Genomic DNA, 17,157 nt, shown 5'->3' with positions numbered 1-17,157 from the left:
TTATAATGCAAAAAAAATAAAATTAATTTAATTCTGTGGAAATTGGGAGTGAATACACATTTGCATCAAGAAATATGTAAAATATAAGTAACAAAATACTCTTCTTTAAGAACAAATGATTACAAAGAAAAGGTAAAATATACATTTCAAGGAGTCTCTGGCTCCGGAAAAACTCTTTTCTCCATGAAATTGATGAAACGTTCAGCATAAGTCTGGGGTTTCACGACTGATATAGTCATAGGGTCATATTGCAGTGATTTGCAGGCATGCTCAAGTTTCTTTTTCACAGTGTATTCCTGCAATATGTCAATTATGCCCATGTATAGGACTACATCATAAACCTCAAAAAGCTCTACTTCTGATTCCTCCACCTTGTCCTCCTGAACCTTGCGTGTCGCTTGAGCTGGCATGTTTACTCCTAATTGCACTCGCAGCCTGAGTAACACACCATTTTATATATGATATGTATCATTGCAATGCAATGTGAAGTATAGTGGAAGAAGATACTTGTAAAGGTGATAGATTAATGAATATTATTGAAAAAGGAAGCATACAGAATAAAGTTACAGAGGATACCTTGCAGTACCAGGAAGTAAAAGATCAACTTCCTTGTCACCGATGGAGTATGCTCTCAATGTATTTCCTCTAATGTGGGGTCCAGGTGCAGTGTTGACAAAGCTGGGTTCATGAGCAACCAATAACAAGCCTTTCGGAATGATCAACTGCTCCCCTTGCTTGTGTGCATCTGGTAAAGAAAAACAAGTCAAAAAGTGCTCAATCGTACAAAAGAAACTGAGGAACAGACGCAAGAAGAAAATAGATACAATGGATTTAGTTTAGTCAACTTGTATGATCGAAACACAAGCTTGCATATACCACGTATCACTAAAAAACTACACCCAAAAAATGGAAGCATATCATTGGAACAACAGCCTAGTGAACTGTCTGAACTTCTGGAGTACGGGCATAGGGCAGAACTTTTAGAAGAATTAGGACCTATCCGAATAAGTTTCTTTAAAAGGACCTCTAGGAGAAGAAAAAAAAGTGAAATGAGTTTTTACATAAGTTAAAGTTAGTTTATGTATAAGCTAATTCACAAAAATTCTCACACATCATTTTTCTAAATTTTTATTGGTTAACTTGTGCAGAAGTCCGTTTTATTTTTTCTTATTTTTCTCTCCTAGAGTTTTTCTTTTTTGGAGAAGTTTGTTCAAATAAATCCTAGTTACTTGATAAATCATGCTAGGTGCTTTCTAAAATCAGTAATTTTTGAAGGAAAACTCCCATATCAAGCTCTAAAATGACATCATAGAAGGTATTTACCATCTTCGGAAGGTAAGCTCAATTGAGGTTGCATTAGTCTGGAAGGTTCAACTAAGGCCTTCAGATTCTCCGGGGCTCTAAAATGTAATCCCAACAGAAGGCTGTAATCAATTATGTGCTGAGACTCCAAGAACATGCAGTCTAGAGAAATTTGTCTGCACCAGAAAAAAAACAGATTTGTATCATAACTAGAAGCTCAGCTTACTGATCCTTCAGTCAATGAGTATTCCAAAACAACTGTCCTGATAAATATTTCAGAACATATAGCTCAGGCGACACGAAAATTCCCAGAAAGAAGTAGAATCTTCAATAGTAGGATATAGAAACCAATCAGAATTTCATGCAAGATAGTAACTTTTAATAGAAATAGCTTTCAAATAGTAGGAACTCACTTGAATAGGGATTCTCGTAACTTTTTATCCATATGAAATTCATATTTTAGATCAAGATCTTTCAGTGTTGTATTGCTATTAATTTTTTCTTCCTTGGTATATCTTCCTTGAGAAGACCCCTTCAGATCATAACGACGGTGAATATGCAATTCTGTGCAGAACATATTCCCCATGACCACAAAGCGCACCTAATGAAGAGGGAAGGAAATATTTATCCGACAGCAACAACAACAAATCCTTTCCTCACTTGCTATGGTGGAAAACGAGGATGTTTATATCTGTTGTACCAATTAAAAAGAAGCTAGAGATGGATATTTGATAATACCTTTTTCCCACCTCTTAGTGTTATTCGATGCAGACCAAAGAATTTTGTAATAAGAGTATTCTCATAACGTCCTACGTGATGGTAGTACTTAGGAAGCATATTGAGCATAACCTACAAAAAGAGAAAAAAGTATGTACATAACCATGAACTTTGGAATTGTCATTTAATTGGGTATATCATAAGCAATCATTAGTTTCTCTTTAGAAGTGACCTTTGAACAAACATATGAACAACTTTTTACCAGAAGAGCTCATCTAAATACAACCTTTGATGAGCTATTTTGGAATTGGATTTCATGAACTTTTCCTTCATTTGTCATTAGATTATAGGCACTAGAACTAGAAGTACTTACGGTGTCTATGGAACTACAGAAGTCAGACAGATAGCCATCATCTATTTCAGTCTAGAAATGTATTTTCACAACAAAAACATGTCTATCCAGAAAAAAGGTGCATCATTATGTTGCTTTCTTAGATATTTTGGCAGTGGATTTCATGAACTTTGTCCTTCAAAATTGTCATCAAATTATCTTTCCTCCATATAACAAAAAAATACTTCTGTACCGAAAATTTCCATCCAAATGGCCTAAGCAAGCCATTTTGGCATGAACTTCGTTGAACATTTTCCTTAAATTTTGTAGTCAGATTAGTGGCACTGTCAAGCATTACTGGTTTCTGTGGGGTTGGGTAGCTGATACCAATGGAATTTTATATCACTCTATTGTGTATATGTCCTCTAATATGCTTGTGTATACAAGACAATTAAAGCAAAAATGTTCTTGATCCATGATGGAAGAAAAAGGGGTGATTGCAAACCTTTAGTTCATATTTTTTCAGTGTCTTTATCACAAATCTATCATCTTGAGAAAGAAAGAAGATGCTGCCACTTTTTCCTGGTGAAGATATGTCCCTTAGACCAGAATCACCACAAATGGACATCATGTACTCTGCAGCATCTAATTTGAACATCTCTCTCAAATTCCTGGAAATATATGCTAATGTAATTATGCAAAGAAAGCACAAGAAAAAAATATGGGGAGGCATACATAGATCAAGCACGTGAAACCTTCAATTCATTAATGGTCAAAGTGCAAATTAAAAAATAAGGGGTTGCTTATGTTGAGTCAGCCAATAAATACATCTCGAAATATCATGTGCTTCTTAACCATAGCCTTGACTGAGCACTCTTTGACTCCAATATACCACCATAATCTCAAATTCATGTATATTGTTTTGATAATGACAATTTTCACACTAAAATTGGTTAAACGTCCTTCTTTTATTTGTACCTAAGGGAAAGGGTTGGGCTAAACTTTCAACATTATTCTCCATTTTGGAAATTCTTCTATAGGAAATAAATTAAGGTGTACTATTAGTTTTATAAGCTAAACAAAATTTAAGAGAAGCTAATCCTGTCATGTCTTACAACTTTGAAATAAATCGATCCCACTGTAGCCATATGGAAAAGGTCCAATAAATTATGCTAAACATACAACTCTTCAGGTGTACATGTAGTTAATAAATACCTGAAGACCATAGGGCAATAATCCTTCCAGTAGAAATCTACAGAACAATGTGGAGGAGTCAGCTGTGAACCCTCCTTGGGGAAGTACATCCTTATCCTAGCTCGATCTCCAAAATCAGATGACCGAACTTCACGTGCAGGCACTGGTGTAATCTTTCCAACAGTGTACCTGAGAATTCAGCCAAATTTCTTTAATCAAACCTTGATATTGAACAAAATATCGAATGGAATAAACATGTAATTATATCAGACAAAAGCTCTACATACTTTCAACAGAATATATCATTCTGTCCTCCTATTCACTCATCTTTCTGTCATTTTCCCTCTAAGATCAGCCTGAATGACTAACATCTAATAATCACACTACAGCACCGACATTATCAGCGTACAAAAATACTATTGTCAAAGGTGATTTAAGCCATTAATTTCTGCAAACTAAAGAAGCTCCCATCGGCCTTGAAAATAAGCCTTTTTGTGATGATGGCTTTAAACCCTTTGGGATAGTCACTCTATCTTCTATGTATTATTTTGGAATTCTTGTACTTAAACGGGTTTACATTCTCTATCCGTACGCAAATACGTCTGCTAGTAGTGCTGTTAACAACATGAAACAAATCGTACCTTATCTTTCATTTGTAAATCAATGAGCAACTATGTATCAATACACTCTAATGTCCACTAAGTTGCTAACTACACGGAAACTTGTTCAATACTTCTGAGTTATTATTTTTGGGATTGAAGTCAACTAATTTTCCGGTAGAATCACTTCCTACACGCGGTCTTGATTTTAAAGTAACAATAAGTATAATTCAGCAGAAAGGTGATAATACTGGTAAAATATACTATATCAATTGTTTAAAAATAGGTTAGAAGGGAGCTGTTGGATTATGTAATTTACCTGATGCCAAGCTGCAAATTAAGCTTCAAATAATAGCTCCGGCGGCCCCCAAAAATATCAATCCATGAACTCTTCTTAACCGGCTTCACACTAAGCTTATTTTGCCGTTTGTTTTTATGTGGCATTTCTGAATAATGCCTGATTCTCTCCATATTTAGAACTCCTTGCATATATTCCCTTTCATAAACCAAAGAGGGTGATAATGAGGCCTCAGATTGACTTTCATTCAAAGTCTGTGATAATGAGGGTGAAGAGTCATGACATATGCAATCTACAGAAGGATTGTGAAGGCTAAAATTTGAATCTAATGATGAAGTCCTATGTGATATTTGACGTGAACTTTTTGATCTACCACTGACTGAAATCTTTTCAGAAAAACTACGTGTAAACTTTTGTTTTGGAGGCTTATGATTTTCTGTATTAGATAACAAACCACTATCATCACTGTTAAGAGAGCACAACTTCCTTAGCGATGGTTGTTTACTACCAGCAGGATAGAATATTCCTTTTCCATCCTTTAGGCCCTTACTCCATGTCCCTATATAAAGCCCCCCATCTGCAAATTTATACACTCCAGATCCTTGTTTAAGTCCATTTAACCAACAACCATCAAAAATATCACCATTAGCCCACTTCATAACCCCTCTTCCATTTATTTTACCACTTTTCCAATTCCCAATATATATATTTCCATTCTCCCAAGAATACCTTCCACAGCCTTCACGAATTCCTTCCTTCCATAAACCATCATATATATCTGAATTGAAATATGTCTTCCTCCCAATCCCATGATGAGCATCCATCCTCCACCCACCGGTATAAATGCAACCGGTAGAATGTGTAAAGGTGCCATGACCATGAAGGTAACCCCCACAGAATTCACCCTCATACTTTGCTCCTCTTGGCCATGTAATCACTCCTTTCCCCGTCATTTTCCCATCTACCCAATCACCTTCATAAACTGTCCCATCTGACCATGTGTACTTTCCTTTTCCATGGGGAAGTACGTCCTTCATTTTACCAATGTAGACATCCCCGTTTGGAAAGGACTTCTCTTCAAACCTATACTTTACAAGACAGAGATAGCATATGCAGACACGCAGAACAGAAAACGCTTAATCAGAACAACATAATATACACAACACAAGGGCATAAATGAGGCAGAGAAGGAGTGTTTATGACTATTACCTTTCACTGTCCTCCATGTCTACCAGATTTTCACTGATTTATTTGGATAGCTCCAATAAAGATTTTATTTCCCTTAAAAGGTTAAATTTATCACTCACTGATATAATAAGGAAATTCATCTCTGCCTTCAGCACCTTTATGACACTATTGTGCCCCGTGGTGAGCTCTGAAACAGGTACAACCACCATAATCAGTCTTAAAATCAACAGGAGAAAAAGTCACAATAAACCCTTTAGCAGGTTTCTACACTGAAGAGTGTTTATGGAATCTTCCCAAAAACACAAAATAACAAGAATAAAATAAATAAATAAACACTCCGCTCCTGCTCAAAATTGTTATGTTCAAACTCTTGGAATTCAAAAATTTGTAAAAGGAGATTTCAACCACTGCTGGCAGGAAGGTAGCGAAGTTGGTTAATATTGTGCATTTACAGTATATGGTTAAAATATTTCTCCATTGGTATATTAAAGATGTTGATTACGATGCAGTACTTGTTTCAATCATATACTAAAATAGCAGAAAACCAACCTTGCTTTATGTATAATTTTTACGGTGAATAATGAAATAAAGAGGAAGGCAAATGTTGCATAATTTGTTTCATTACTCTCTCATCATTTGCTACTAATAGAACCACGCAACCTGCAGATAAACAACATATTACAATGTATTCTATAAATGTAATCCACATGTTCCTTTCTCAACCAGCTCAATACAAACGCTGCCTCTTTCAGCATCATTGCAACTCCTCTAAATTTTACACCTGAAAAGATATGCTCGTGCTATCTAGAGCTATGACAACCCAGGAATTTTCTGTATCCTCGTCAAAGGACCGTAGCAGACATCATACATACAACTCAGCAAAACAAAAAACAAAAACGCACACCCCATTTGCATATTGAATCAATACCCCCATTAACATACTACGAATCAATACCCCATTTGCATTCCACCTTCTGCATAAAAGAAGTAACTACGCTTATATTCTTCCAGAAACACTATCTGGGTCAGTTAAGTAAAAGGGCATCCAATCCAGCAAGAGAATCTGCCATTTACGCGACTAATCCACAACGCACCACACAAAATCCTAAATTCCACCACCACAAAAATTGAAGAAGAACGACTTCACTAACCTCGGATAGATTGAAGCGGCAACGGTGAGTACTATCTTGTTCTGTGAAGCAAAAACAAAGTGAAACCAAGAAGGAAGAAAGAAAGAAAGAAGAAGAAGAAGAAGAAGAAGCACCCCACCCCAATAATCAAAACAATACTGAACCCTTTCTAAAACAGTTTGAGACAAAGCTCACGAATCCTTGTCCAACTGCCTGAGCCGGCAACTGCCCCACCACCCGAAGAATTGATTATTCTATAGAATAGTTGCAACTGATTATACCTCCAGCTACTATATATGTACTGTGCTCAAATAGAGACACATCACCTCTTTCTCTCTCTCCCTCTCTCTAAACTTATGAACATGAGAGAGAGAAGTGAGAACAGTAAACATGACACGAACTTAGCTCTTATATTATGACTTTTGTTTTGTGTTTTAACTAACAAAAAAACATAAGCACTGTCCTATGTAATGGGTGTGTTTGTCCTTCCCATGCAGAGAAAAAAAATGCCCCTTTTGATTTAACCCACCTGAAAATCCTACTGTTCGGTGTGGGCACAGTTTCAAGTTTCGAATCTCCAACACGTGTCACTTCCTTACTGCACCATACCATGAACGAGAGGAAAAAAAATTACATTTTTATTTTCTGTGCTAATTGATTCAGATTTTGCTTATTCAAAAAAAAATTGAAACTTTAGGAAATAAAGTACAAACGATGTGAAATTAGTTATAGGGTTTTTTACACGTCAACCGATGAATTCAATCATTTAACGTAATTTTTGTACAAGTCAATGAACTTGTTATATAACACAAATTATACGTGTTAGAAAAGTTAAATATTAATTATATAATATATATGAAGGACATGTCACTATAACAGAAGACATAAAATTGTGAAATATATTACACACTTGCTGGTGATACAAGGTACCAACAGTATCCCTCACGAAAAGGATAATGGCCCACTGATTAACACCGCAGAGTTTCCTTTCTATAAGCATTAAAATACTAATATTAATTTCATTTTAGAAAAAACATACCCGGTATTAACATCAACGTTGATGACTGATTTTTCTATTCTTGGTGTTTTATTTAATGTATGTTACTTGGTCAAAATGTAGGTTTAATTTTTTGAAAATGATGAACTTTCTTGCTCTTCAATTTTCCCTTTTAAGATGAACTGGTTTAATTAAAACGTTTTATGACAGAGTTACGTGGGTTCTGGAATTCTGGTCCCACTTTGACCAAAAATTAGGGTTTTTTTCCCTCTGAAACATGCAACGTGGTCACATGATGTATTATTGGCATTTGGCATCCAACGTTGGTCTACCTTTCTCAATTATCATGGAATCAAACTCTTGATTCTCCATTGTAAAAAAGAAAAAAGAAAAAAATCACTTTACCATCTCAATCATGGTATTAAAAATCTCAGCATTCTCGTCATGATGCATCGATATCAATCCACCACCACTTGATAATATAGGTCAAGAAAGAACTACATCAGCAATGAAGTATGAAAATGTCATATTCCTCAAGCTTAAATATGGCATATATATGGTCATGTGCATCAACATAAATGCAAAAGTTGAATAACGTGGGAACTTAGAGTTATGGGTAAATGAATTTTACCTTAATTTTGTTTATTTTATAATGATGTATAAAGTATAAATGTGTTTTAGGAGAATTATTTGTGCTTGTTTTAAATATCTAAATAGTTTTTCTTTTAATTAGAGTTTCTATTTTAACTAAGAAAATATTCTCTCTATATCAAAATATCTGTAATGTGTTATTGTTCAAATGTGTTGTTTATTTAAATTTGTGGATCTTCGTCGCCACATAAGTTTAAGAATTTTACAAAAGAAATTTCAATTTTAAGATTTTTACATATATATAGAGTGACAAATCCTTGAAAAATATTTTGGAGGTATCAACTTAGATATATAAAAATTTTAAGAGTTGTATAAAACAAGTGACTTCAATTTTAAAAATTGTTAAGTGAATGATTAAATTTTCTAAAAAGAAAGCTGGTTGATGATAAGCGTTTAAGAACATCATTTATTTAAGCAAAATATTTCAAAGTCATTTATTTTAGTTTTAAAAAAAGTATATATTAAGCAACTCATTAATAAATATGCCTTGGAGATGTTGATCTCGTCAATATTTTACATTTTCTTTTGTGTTTAATGTTACGTTAAGTAACTTATAAAGAATATAGCTGCTTATATTTGAAAAAAAAAACTCTAGTTTTAAATAATTTAAAATTATATATAGCAAAAAAAAATATTTATTTATAAACTCATAAGTCTTGCACACTTTAACAAAATTATGTTATAACAAGTTGCTTATTTTTTTTCTTCAACCTTTCATGTTCTCTCTTATAATATAATACAAATATTAAACAACTCATGAAGAATAACAATTTATCCATACAAACAACTCTTTTTAATTTTTGAAACTACTAAAATCACATGTGACATAAAAAGCATATTTTTTTTCAAACAATGTCACACAATATAGCTAAGCATCTTTAAATATTATTAAAGTGAATGTTTATTATATTGTTTGAAAAAGCTTCAGGAGAAGTTGCTTTTAACACGACTAGACCAATATAAAAACTGTCAAATCTTCATCAAACAAAAATATTTAACATGTGTTTCGATAAATCAAAATTCTTTATTATTCTTTCCCTGTATCTTTTAATAATAAAACTACGAAGAAATTTTAAACTTTAAAACAAACTATAGTAATTAATTCTATCATTATATTATCTTAACAAAATTAAGATTAAAACAATATAATTGCTCTTTACAAACAATTTGGACTGCAAATATATAAAAAAATTATGCATGAAGAATAAGTGCCTGCAGAGAGATTCTTGCCCTAAGGGAGAGGTAGGAAGTGGGGCTATTGTACCAAAGCCTGCCAAACATTATTATAATTAAGACAATTAATAAAGTGGCTAATCATGTTTATATTAATTGTGTAGTGACAACCTATGTTATTAATAATTTATTTCATGCTGATTCAGAAAGTTAGTTTGCAAATATATAAATTAAGAGTCTTTCTTTATCAATACATAATCCATGAACCGTCCATGTAGTTTGGCATCTTATTCTTCCACCATGCAAGGCTTTCATAGATGCAAAGTTAACAAAAATATCTTTAATTAATTTATCCACTAATTAATAATATAATTTCTTCGCATACAAAAATTAACAATATCATAACAAAAAGTGTGTGTGTATGTGTCATCTTATTCTTCCACAATTATTCATATGTAAACTTTGATTGGATACATAGATAACAAAAATATATATATTATTACTTTGCCAACTAGAAATTGCAGAGTTATCGAAAATATCTTTGACCAACTCACTAATTAATAATTTCATGCCAAAATAAAACAATTAGAATTTTTCCTTTTATAGAGCAGGTCTATGAAAGAAAGTTATAATAATAGACTGAATGGAAAAAAAATATATTTGTCTGCTGTTTTAATCAGCATGTGTTTTATGCTTTGTAAATATATTTTTAAAGAAAAATTAAATGAGTTATATGCTTCAATCATTCACAAAAAACAAATTAAATTGAATATTCAAAGTGTAATACTAACAAAATGCATATTTTATTAATCAACTAAATAGATTCTAAATTTAAAATAAACATTTAACATGACATTTTCATGAACCTTCTAGTTTATCATATCAAAAGGATATATGTTTCAAGAAAAATGTCGTCAAAGACATGCGCCCTCTTTTCTAGATTTTCTTAATTATTTTCCATATTGTCTCCTAGGTTGAGATAACTTTCTTAATTGTAAAACTTACGTAAACTTTTACGGAATATGTATGCAATTCAAAAGTATGGTATTTTCAATAATTTCTAAACAATAATAATAAAAAATTAGTTAATAAAGTAATACAAAATTTGTAAATAGATAATAATAATATTATTATTATTATTATGTTAAAGCAGTATTCTCCCTTTATACGAATGTTTGCACTTTTCATTAAAAAAAACTCTTGGATTCTGTTTCCTTAGATTACTATAACATTATGAGCTCCTTTTTGTGTCGAGTGGAAGAGGGTTAACAAGGCTACCTTCATTTATTTAAAATTAAATGAATAAATTTGTTTATTTTATTTTATTTAGTTTCGAGATACTATTTTATAAAATAGTTTGTAAAGAAGAATATGAATAACAAAGATATGATAGAAGAAAGCTAAAATAATTCAAATATATTTTTTAATTAATAAGTGAAAAATATCTTTATCACAAAATGCTCTTCCTAAACAATATTTTTAAGAAAAGTTAACACAATTATTATTACTTCAGTTTCTCCACACATGCCCACGAGAGAGAAATTGTGCACAACATAATATATATATATATATTGGTAGCATGCACTTTCCTGATTAATCTCCAATGTATAATTTATATTTCTTTATCACTCCACGTGCCAAATCAAACTCAGCTCAACGGTGACATTTTAAGACTATTACTTTTATATTTTGACATGTGTTCATGTTTATATTTCTAAAAAGTAATCATATTTATCTAAAAAAAATCTGTCATCAATCTATATGTGTGTCAAAATACATGTCTTTCTATTGTCTGCATAAGTCTTTTTTCTTAAACTTTATTATTGTTTGTGTGTTAAATCCTATTGGTCCACAGATCCATAATTACATAACCTAATTTACTGACTTCCAAGTAATCGATTTACATTTATCGTTTTGATTGATAAAGTATCCCCCAAATCCTTCGTTGATATGTTATAGATTGGATTTTGTTTCTACACACACTCAATAACTTATATTGTTTAAGAATCTCAGTTTAAATACTTATTTATTATTTTATCTTTCAAAAGGTTTTTTAACAATGATAAAGTTTCAGTCTGAAAAGGTATATTAAAAATGCGGTGATTCTAATAACATTATTTTTAAGACAAATTATCATTTTATTAAGTCTTTTATTAAGAATGAGAGTCATTTTTCTTAAACTGGTGATTTATATTTTTATCTATGTCTTTTAAGAATAAAATTGAAATAGAATTCCAATTTTCAAAGTAAACAATACTTTATGAATATATAGTAACTAATCCTAACTATATTACTCCTAAATGAAATGATGTGAGACTAATAAAAATACTAAAAACATATTTGAAACTTAACACTAGAAGAAATTATTAGTAATAATTAAATTTAATGATTGAAAATTATAGTCAATATTAATTACTAAATCATTAAATTAATGCATATTTTTTATATTTAATGATGAATATTTTATTATTTTTAAATATAATCTTTGCCTAAAATATATATAATATATAGGATAATAACATAAAAGCAGTTGTGTGGTTCCTATAAAATGACAAATGATTTTAATACTTTCATTGAAAATGTGTTGGACAATAAAATTGTTTTGTTCTCTTAATAATTTTTATATAAGATAAACCTTTGACTAATAATTTGATTCGATGGAAAGATAAATAAGGAACTCTTTCCATTATGCATAAAAAACTACCCCACTTTTCCATAAGTTATATATTTACTTATAAAACTTTTTTAATTGTCTCTACATTAAACAAATTTGATTAATTTAATTCTTTAATATATATATATATATATATATATAATTTTGCATCTCTACATTTGAATTTTTCACAATATATCAAAACATGTTCTTACATTAAATAATTTTTGTTCACACAATCATTCGATCATTTCTTCGTTCAATGTTCATTATTTTCCTTTTTAAGGTTGTTAGATGCAACATTAGAAGAACTTCCCTCCTTCATTATTCTCATCATTATCTAAATCACGAAACTCATGCTTCCACGTGGAAATACAAACTATTGCTTCAACATTTTTTGATAATAGACGATTTCTATACTTATTCAAAATCTTGAATCAATGCTGAAAATAGATTCAGATGCAACTATTGATTAGTTAGGCTGGGCAGGTTAGCCTACTGAATTGGCATGTCGAGTTAGATAAGGATAAGTTCCTTACATTTTAGTTCTTTAACAATGTTGGACTATTGGACTGATCTATTTCACTAGGTGGACTGACTTGCTAAATTGGACACGATAGATAATATCAAATAGTCGTCCCAACTAGCTTTTTTTAACTAGGTTGCCTGATTGACATCGAATTTTTTTTACCACCTCTGAATATCATTGGTAATATATCTTAAAGTTATGGGTAAGCTTGGAAGCATCAACATATCACTACAGGATCTCTCATTATGAACTATGCAAAAAAATCAAAATATGTGGTATTTTCCATTTTTCTTTAAAAGAAAAGGCAATGTCTACATGTTTTACAAAAACTATTAAAAGACAAATGAGAAAGGGGGCATGCTCAGAGATAATAAAGACATGTGTAATTTTTTATGGATGTTCAAGGAATCGTGTTGATCCGAAATATCTTAGTTCTTTAATAAGTGTTCTTTAGCTGAGTTACTATATAATGTACTATTTAAGTTATAATTTTTTTTTGTTTTCACTTTCTTAATCCATCCTATTATATGTTTTTTCTTTCATGTGTGAGGAAACATTTTCAAAAGAAAAATAAAATATATCTTAAGATAATAACCGAGAGTTCAGGGCTTGTACAACTCTATTTACAAGTTTGGTACGGTTTTTCTTCTTATATTGTTTATTTTTGTCATTATTCATGATTTGTGTGAGTATTTCTCCTTTATTTTATAAATAGTTTTAGTCTTTAATAATTATTGATTTTTTATTAGTTTATCTTGTTTTTTCTCTCCTCAATTTATCTTTGTAAAGTGTTTAACCATCATTTTCATAATTATAAAATCCTAAAGGGAGGAACCAAAAGATGAACCTCTTCCATGAATTTATATGAAAGAATATTACTTATTGAACGATAAAAGTAAGTACAACCATTCAAGGAATAAATCCACAACTAATTTCATTAGATACGTCTTCTATGATCAATCAATTGAGTTAAGTTAAAAAAAAAAATTAGTCATATATATGAGATGAAAAGTGTTTATTGTATAATTATAGAAAAAAATATATGAAACATTAACCAAGAATTAAAAAATTAAAAAGAAAACCTAAATATTGAAAACCTCTTTCCTACAAGAAAGCATATGCATGCATAGGTATTTTTTTGTTATGGGAATCAATAGTTGGTATTCTTTTCCTACTCAACAAAAGGCATCTCATTCTTTTTTTTCATACTTCCATTTATGCTCATATTTGACTTTATTGCATTGTTCACTAAATAAATATTTTTAATATATAAAGTTATGTCATAAGTAAAATTCACAATAAATAAATATCTAAAATTTGAGTTGTAATAGAGAGTTATCTTTAACTAAAAAAACTTCAACAAATTATAAAGATTCAATTAAGAGATGGAGACGAAAGAGAGGAAACTAATAATATATATGATTAAAACATAAACTATGAAGTTATTATAGTTTGAGACGATTGAAAGGAATTTTTTCCCTAGTTGCTATAATAGTATACGGAGTGAGAAAAGAATAAGAATATATGAATGAAAAAAAAGTGACATTCTCATTCTCCACGTTACAGTTTCTAACTTATAATACACGAGTATACATATTTTAATACATTTTTAAGCATATTTAAAAATATGTTAAAGCATACAAAAAACGTTAATAACACTTAATCTTTAAATTATATATTTTCACTAATAAATAACAAAACTTTAATTTGAAATAAGTCAAACAAGAAATTTTATATTTTTTTCAGTTTGAAATTAAATTACATATGGAAGAATTTTCAACCATTGGACAAATTTTTATAAATAACTTTTTTCCCGACCTTTAAAAGTTTGAAAATTTGATTTTTTTAATCTTATTCCTTTATTATTATGCTTTGGTGTTTGAAAAAAACAATTATAATTAGAAAATAGTATTGTCTAATATGTTTTTTTAATTAAATCAAACTCAATGTAAATTATTTGTAATAAGACTAATAAAGTCTAACTTAGAGTCTTTTAATTTTGAATTTCATAAGTAACACATAATTGATATGTAAGTAATTTATATCATGAATTTATTTTATAAATATGCTCAATTCACTTAATTATGTTTTTATTATGGATGATAAAATGAGTCAGCTTGTTACATTTAAGTCTGATCCGAATTTGACCTACTAAAAACATGTCAGGGTGGACTGATCTATCACTTAAGAATAGGGTTGATTTTTATAACTCAACTCACCGAATTGTCGAATTGATAAGCCTAATTTTTATTTTTAACTTTATTTTAAAAAAATATTGCGATGAAATTTATAAAAAAACAGTGTCAAAATATAACAACTAAACTTTACTCAAACCAATAAAATTTTGGTCTATCAAATGGGGAAATCCCAGAAAGTCGAGCCAAAGAAATAAAATATAAAGACAAAAAACATAAATTTGAAAATATAAAATTTTTAAAATTATTTATTTATATTTGAAAATCTTGAACTTTAATAAATTTAATTACTTTCATAAAAAAAAATCTGTTTTTCTTTAAAAATTACATAAATAAAATATTTATTAAAAAACATTTTAAGTTCTGTCTTAAAATTTCCTTATCTAAAAAGGCTAATAATTAAATTTGCATACAACAATAATAAAAGTATATGGCGTCTTATTTATGTCTCCTTAATTTATTCTCCTCGGGATCAAGAAAAAAAATCACAATTAGTGATGTTGTGTGCTAAAGTGCGATTAGATATTTTGTTAGTGATGTTAGGTGAGTGATAGATGTTGGTGTGGTGTTAAATGAGAGTTTGTAAGAGGATTATGTGTGTGATAAGGGTTAATTACTTAAAACACTATTAAAGCATATTAATTATTTATATAGGGATATAATTTTTAAGGTCTTACATTTTCACAGCAAAAATAGACTTTGTGAAATGTATCTGGAAACTCGTGATTGTCGTAATAGATAAAGTTAACTATTATTATTATTACTATTTTATTTTAAAAATACATCCCAAAATAATGATATGGATAATTTTCTTAAATTTGCATTTTGTGAACAAAATAATTAAAATTTAATAAATAAATAATAATTAGTGAATAAAGGGATACCCTCCCGTAGATGTTCGCCCTAGAACATCCAGGTGCATTGAACAAAGGGACACACTCCCGCTGGTAGATGTTCGCCCTAGAACACCCAGACCATCAAACCTAGGGGACCATCCTCTAGCCTAGCTTATGTTTGCCCAAGAACATAAAATTTTCAAAGATTCTGTCGATCAACATCGAAAGCGTTCGTCATTCGGCCTCATCGCTCGACCATCAATGACAACGAACGTTCACACAGTCAGTCGTTCGGCCTTAACGCTCAACCATCAATGTCAACGAGCATCCACACATCGCTCAACAATTCATTTCAACGAGCGTTCAAGAACCACTCGTCACTCCATGTCAACGAGCGTTCGAACATCGCTCGACCATCCATTTCAACGAGCGTTCAAGAACCGTTCGTCAATCCATGTCAACGAGCGTCCAGACGTCGCTCGACGATTCATTTCAACGAGCGTTACAAAACCGCTCGTCAATTCATGTCAACGAGCGTTAAACCACTGCTCGTCAATTCACGAGCGTTCGAAAACGAGCGCTCAGACACCGCTCGACAATCCATGTTTTCGAGCGTTCAGGAAGTTGCTCGTTCGGCCTCAAATTTGTTCGACCTTTTGGTTTCAACCACTCAGCCTCACATGCCACTCGGCGCCATACCGCTCGGTCATACGTATCCTCACGTTCGGCCTCACTCGCTCCAGCTTTTTTGCCGTTCGTTTTCGCCTCTTTTTGGACCATCAAACTCAACCACTCGGTCATCCTTGTTTTAAAACGTTCAATCCACACATGAGCAGTAACTAGGAACACGCTCTCTAATACAGCGAAGACAGCCTCCCTCAAACTCATAAGTCCTATAGTTACCACGTCCATAAAACGGAACGGTTAACTCGGACTTGGGGGCATGTTATGTAGTAAGATACTCATTAGAATATCTTAAATATCTTAAACGGTTAAGATATTTATCAAGCCACTAACCACATTTTTAGGTAAGGTGGTTATTTCTTATTTTGCTTATAAATACAGTAACAGGGCCAAGGTCCAGGTACGTTGCGTCGGAGTATCTTTGCAGGTACCTCCCCCTCCTTTGGCGAATATGAACATCAACAATTGGAGAAGAGCAAGCGTCCCAGACAGCCAGGAGTAACAAAGACACACCGGACAACATTCACACTGAAACAGATATGAATTTTATTGTAGACTGTATTAAAAAACTTGTTGAAGTGTTTAAATTACAAAAAAATGTATTTGTGAATGGAGCCTTAACATTTACTGAAATGAGAATAAAAATAAGAATAATTATCTTTAAAAGAAAGCGATTCAGT

General features: G+C 31.1%; 1 protein-coding gene across 5 annotated transcripts; it reads right to left on the bottom strand.

Annotated features, from left to right (window-relative positions):
- Positions 1-3: 3 nt before the first annotated feature.
- LOC108318719 (phosphatidylinositol 4-phosphate 5-kinase 7) lies at positions 4-7,178 on the bottom strand. Of its 5 annotated transcripts, XM_052878881.1 has the most exons (12): positions 6,899-7,178; positions 6,781-6,821; positions 6,179-6,289; positions 5,651-5,816; positions 4,463-5,524; positions 3,566-3,733; positions 2,856-3,021; positions 2,041-2,151; positions 1,716-1,903; positions 1,324-1,478; positions 577-745; positions 4-435 (listed from the first exon to the last, which is right to left on the bottom strand). In XM_052878881.1, exons 4-12 carry the CDS (start codon positions 5,665-5,667, stop codon positions 147-149), a joined length of 2,325 nt encoding a protein of 774 aa, XP_052734841.1. In that variant the 5' UTR covers positions 5,668-5,816; positions 6,179-6,289; positions 6,781-6,821; positions 6,899-7,178; the 3' UTR covers positions 4-146. The 5 variants fall into 5 exon arrangements, with proteins under 5 accessions (XP_052734841.1, XP_052734848.1, XP_052734843.1 ...); XM_052878888.1 differs by having other exon boundaries at positions 6,781-7,178; XM_052878883.1 differs by lacking the exon at positions 6,179-6,289.
- Positions 7,179-17,157: the final 9,979 nt, after the last annotated feature.

The sequence above is a fragment of the Vigna angularis genome, chromosome 1, assembly GCF_016808095.1.
Source record: "Vigna angularis cultivar LongXiaoDou No.4 chromosome 1, ASM1680809v1, whole genome shotgun sequence".
Taxonomy (NCBI): domain Eukaryota; kingdom Viridiplantae; phylum Streptophyta; class Magnoliopsida; order Fabales; family Fabaceae; genus Vigna; species Vigna angularis.
The sequence above is the reverse complement of the archived record's forward strand: the minus strand, read 5'-3'. Positions and strand labels throughout refer to the sequence as shown.

Bases quoted from the DNA above. Each gene is read 5' to 3' on its own strand.
- LOC108318719 (XM_052878888.1), bottom strand. The intron at 1,904-2,040 runs GTATTATCAAAT...CCTCTTCATTAG, and splicing joins CACTAAGAGGTGGGAAAAAG to GTGCGCTTTGTGGTCATGGG. The intron at 436-576 runs GTATCCTCTGTA...TGTGTTACTCAG, and splicing joins TTACTTCCTGGTACTGCAAG to GCTGCGAGTGCAATTAGGAG.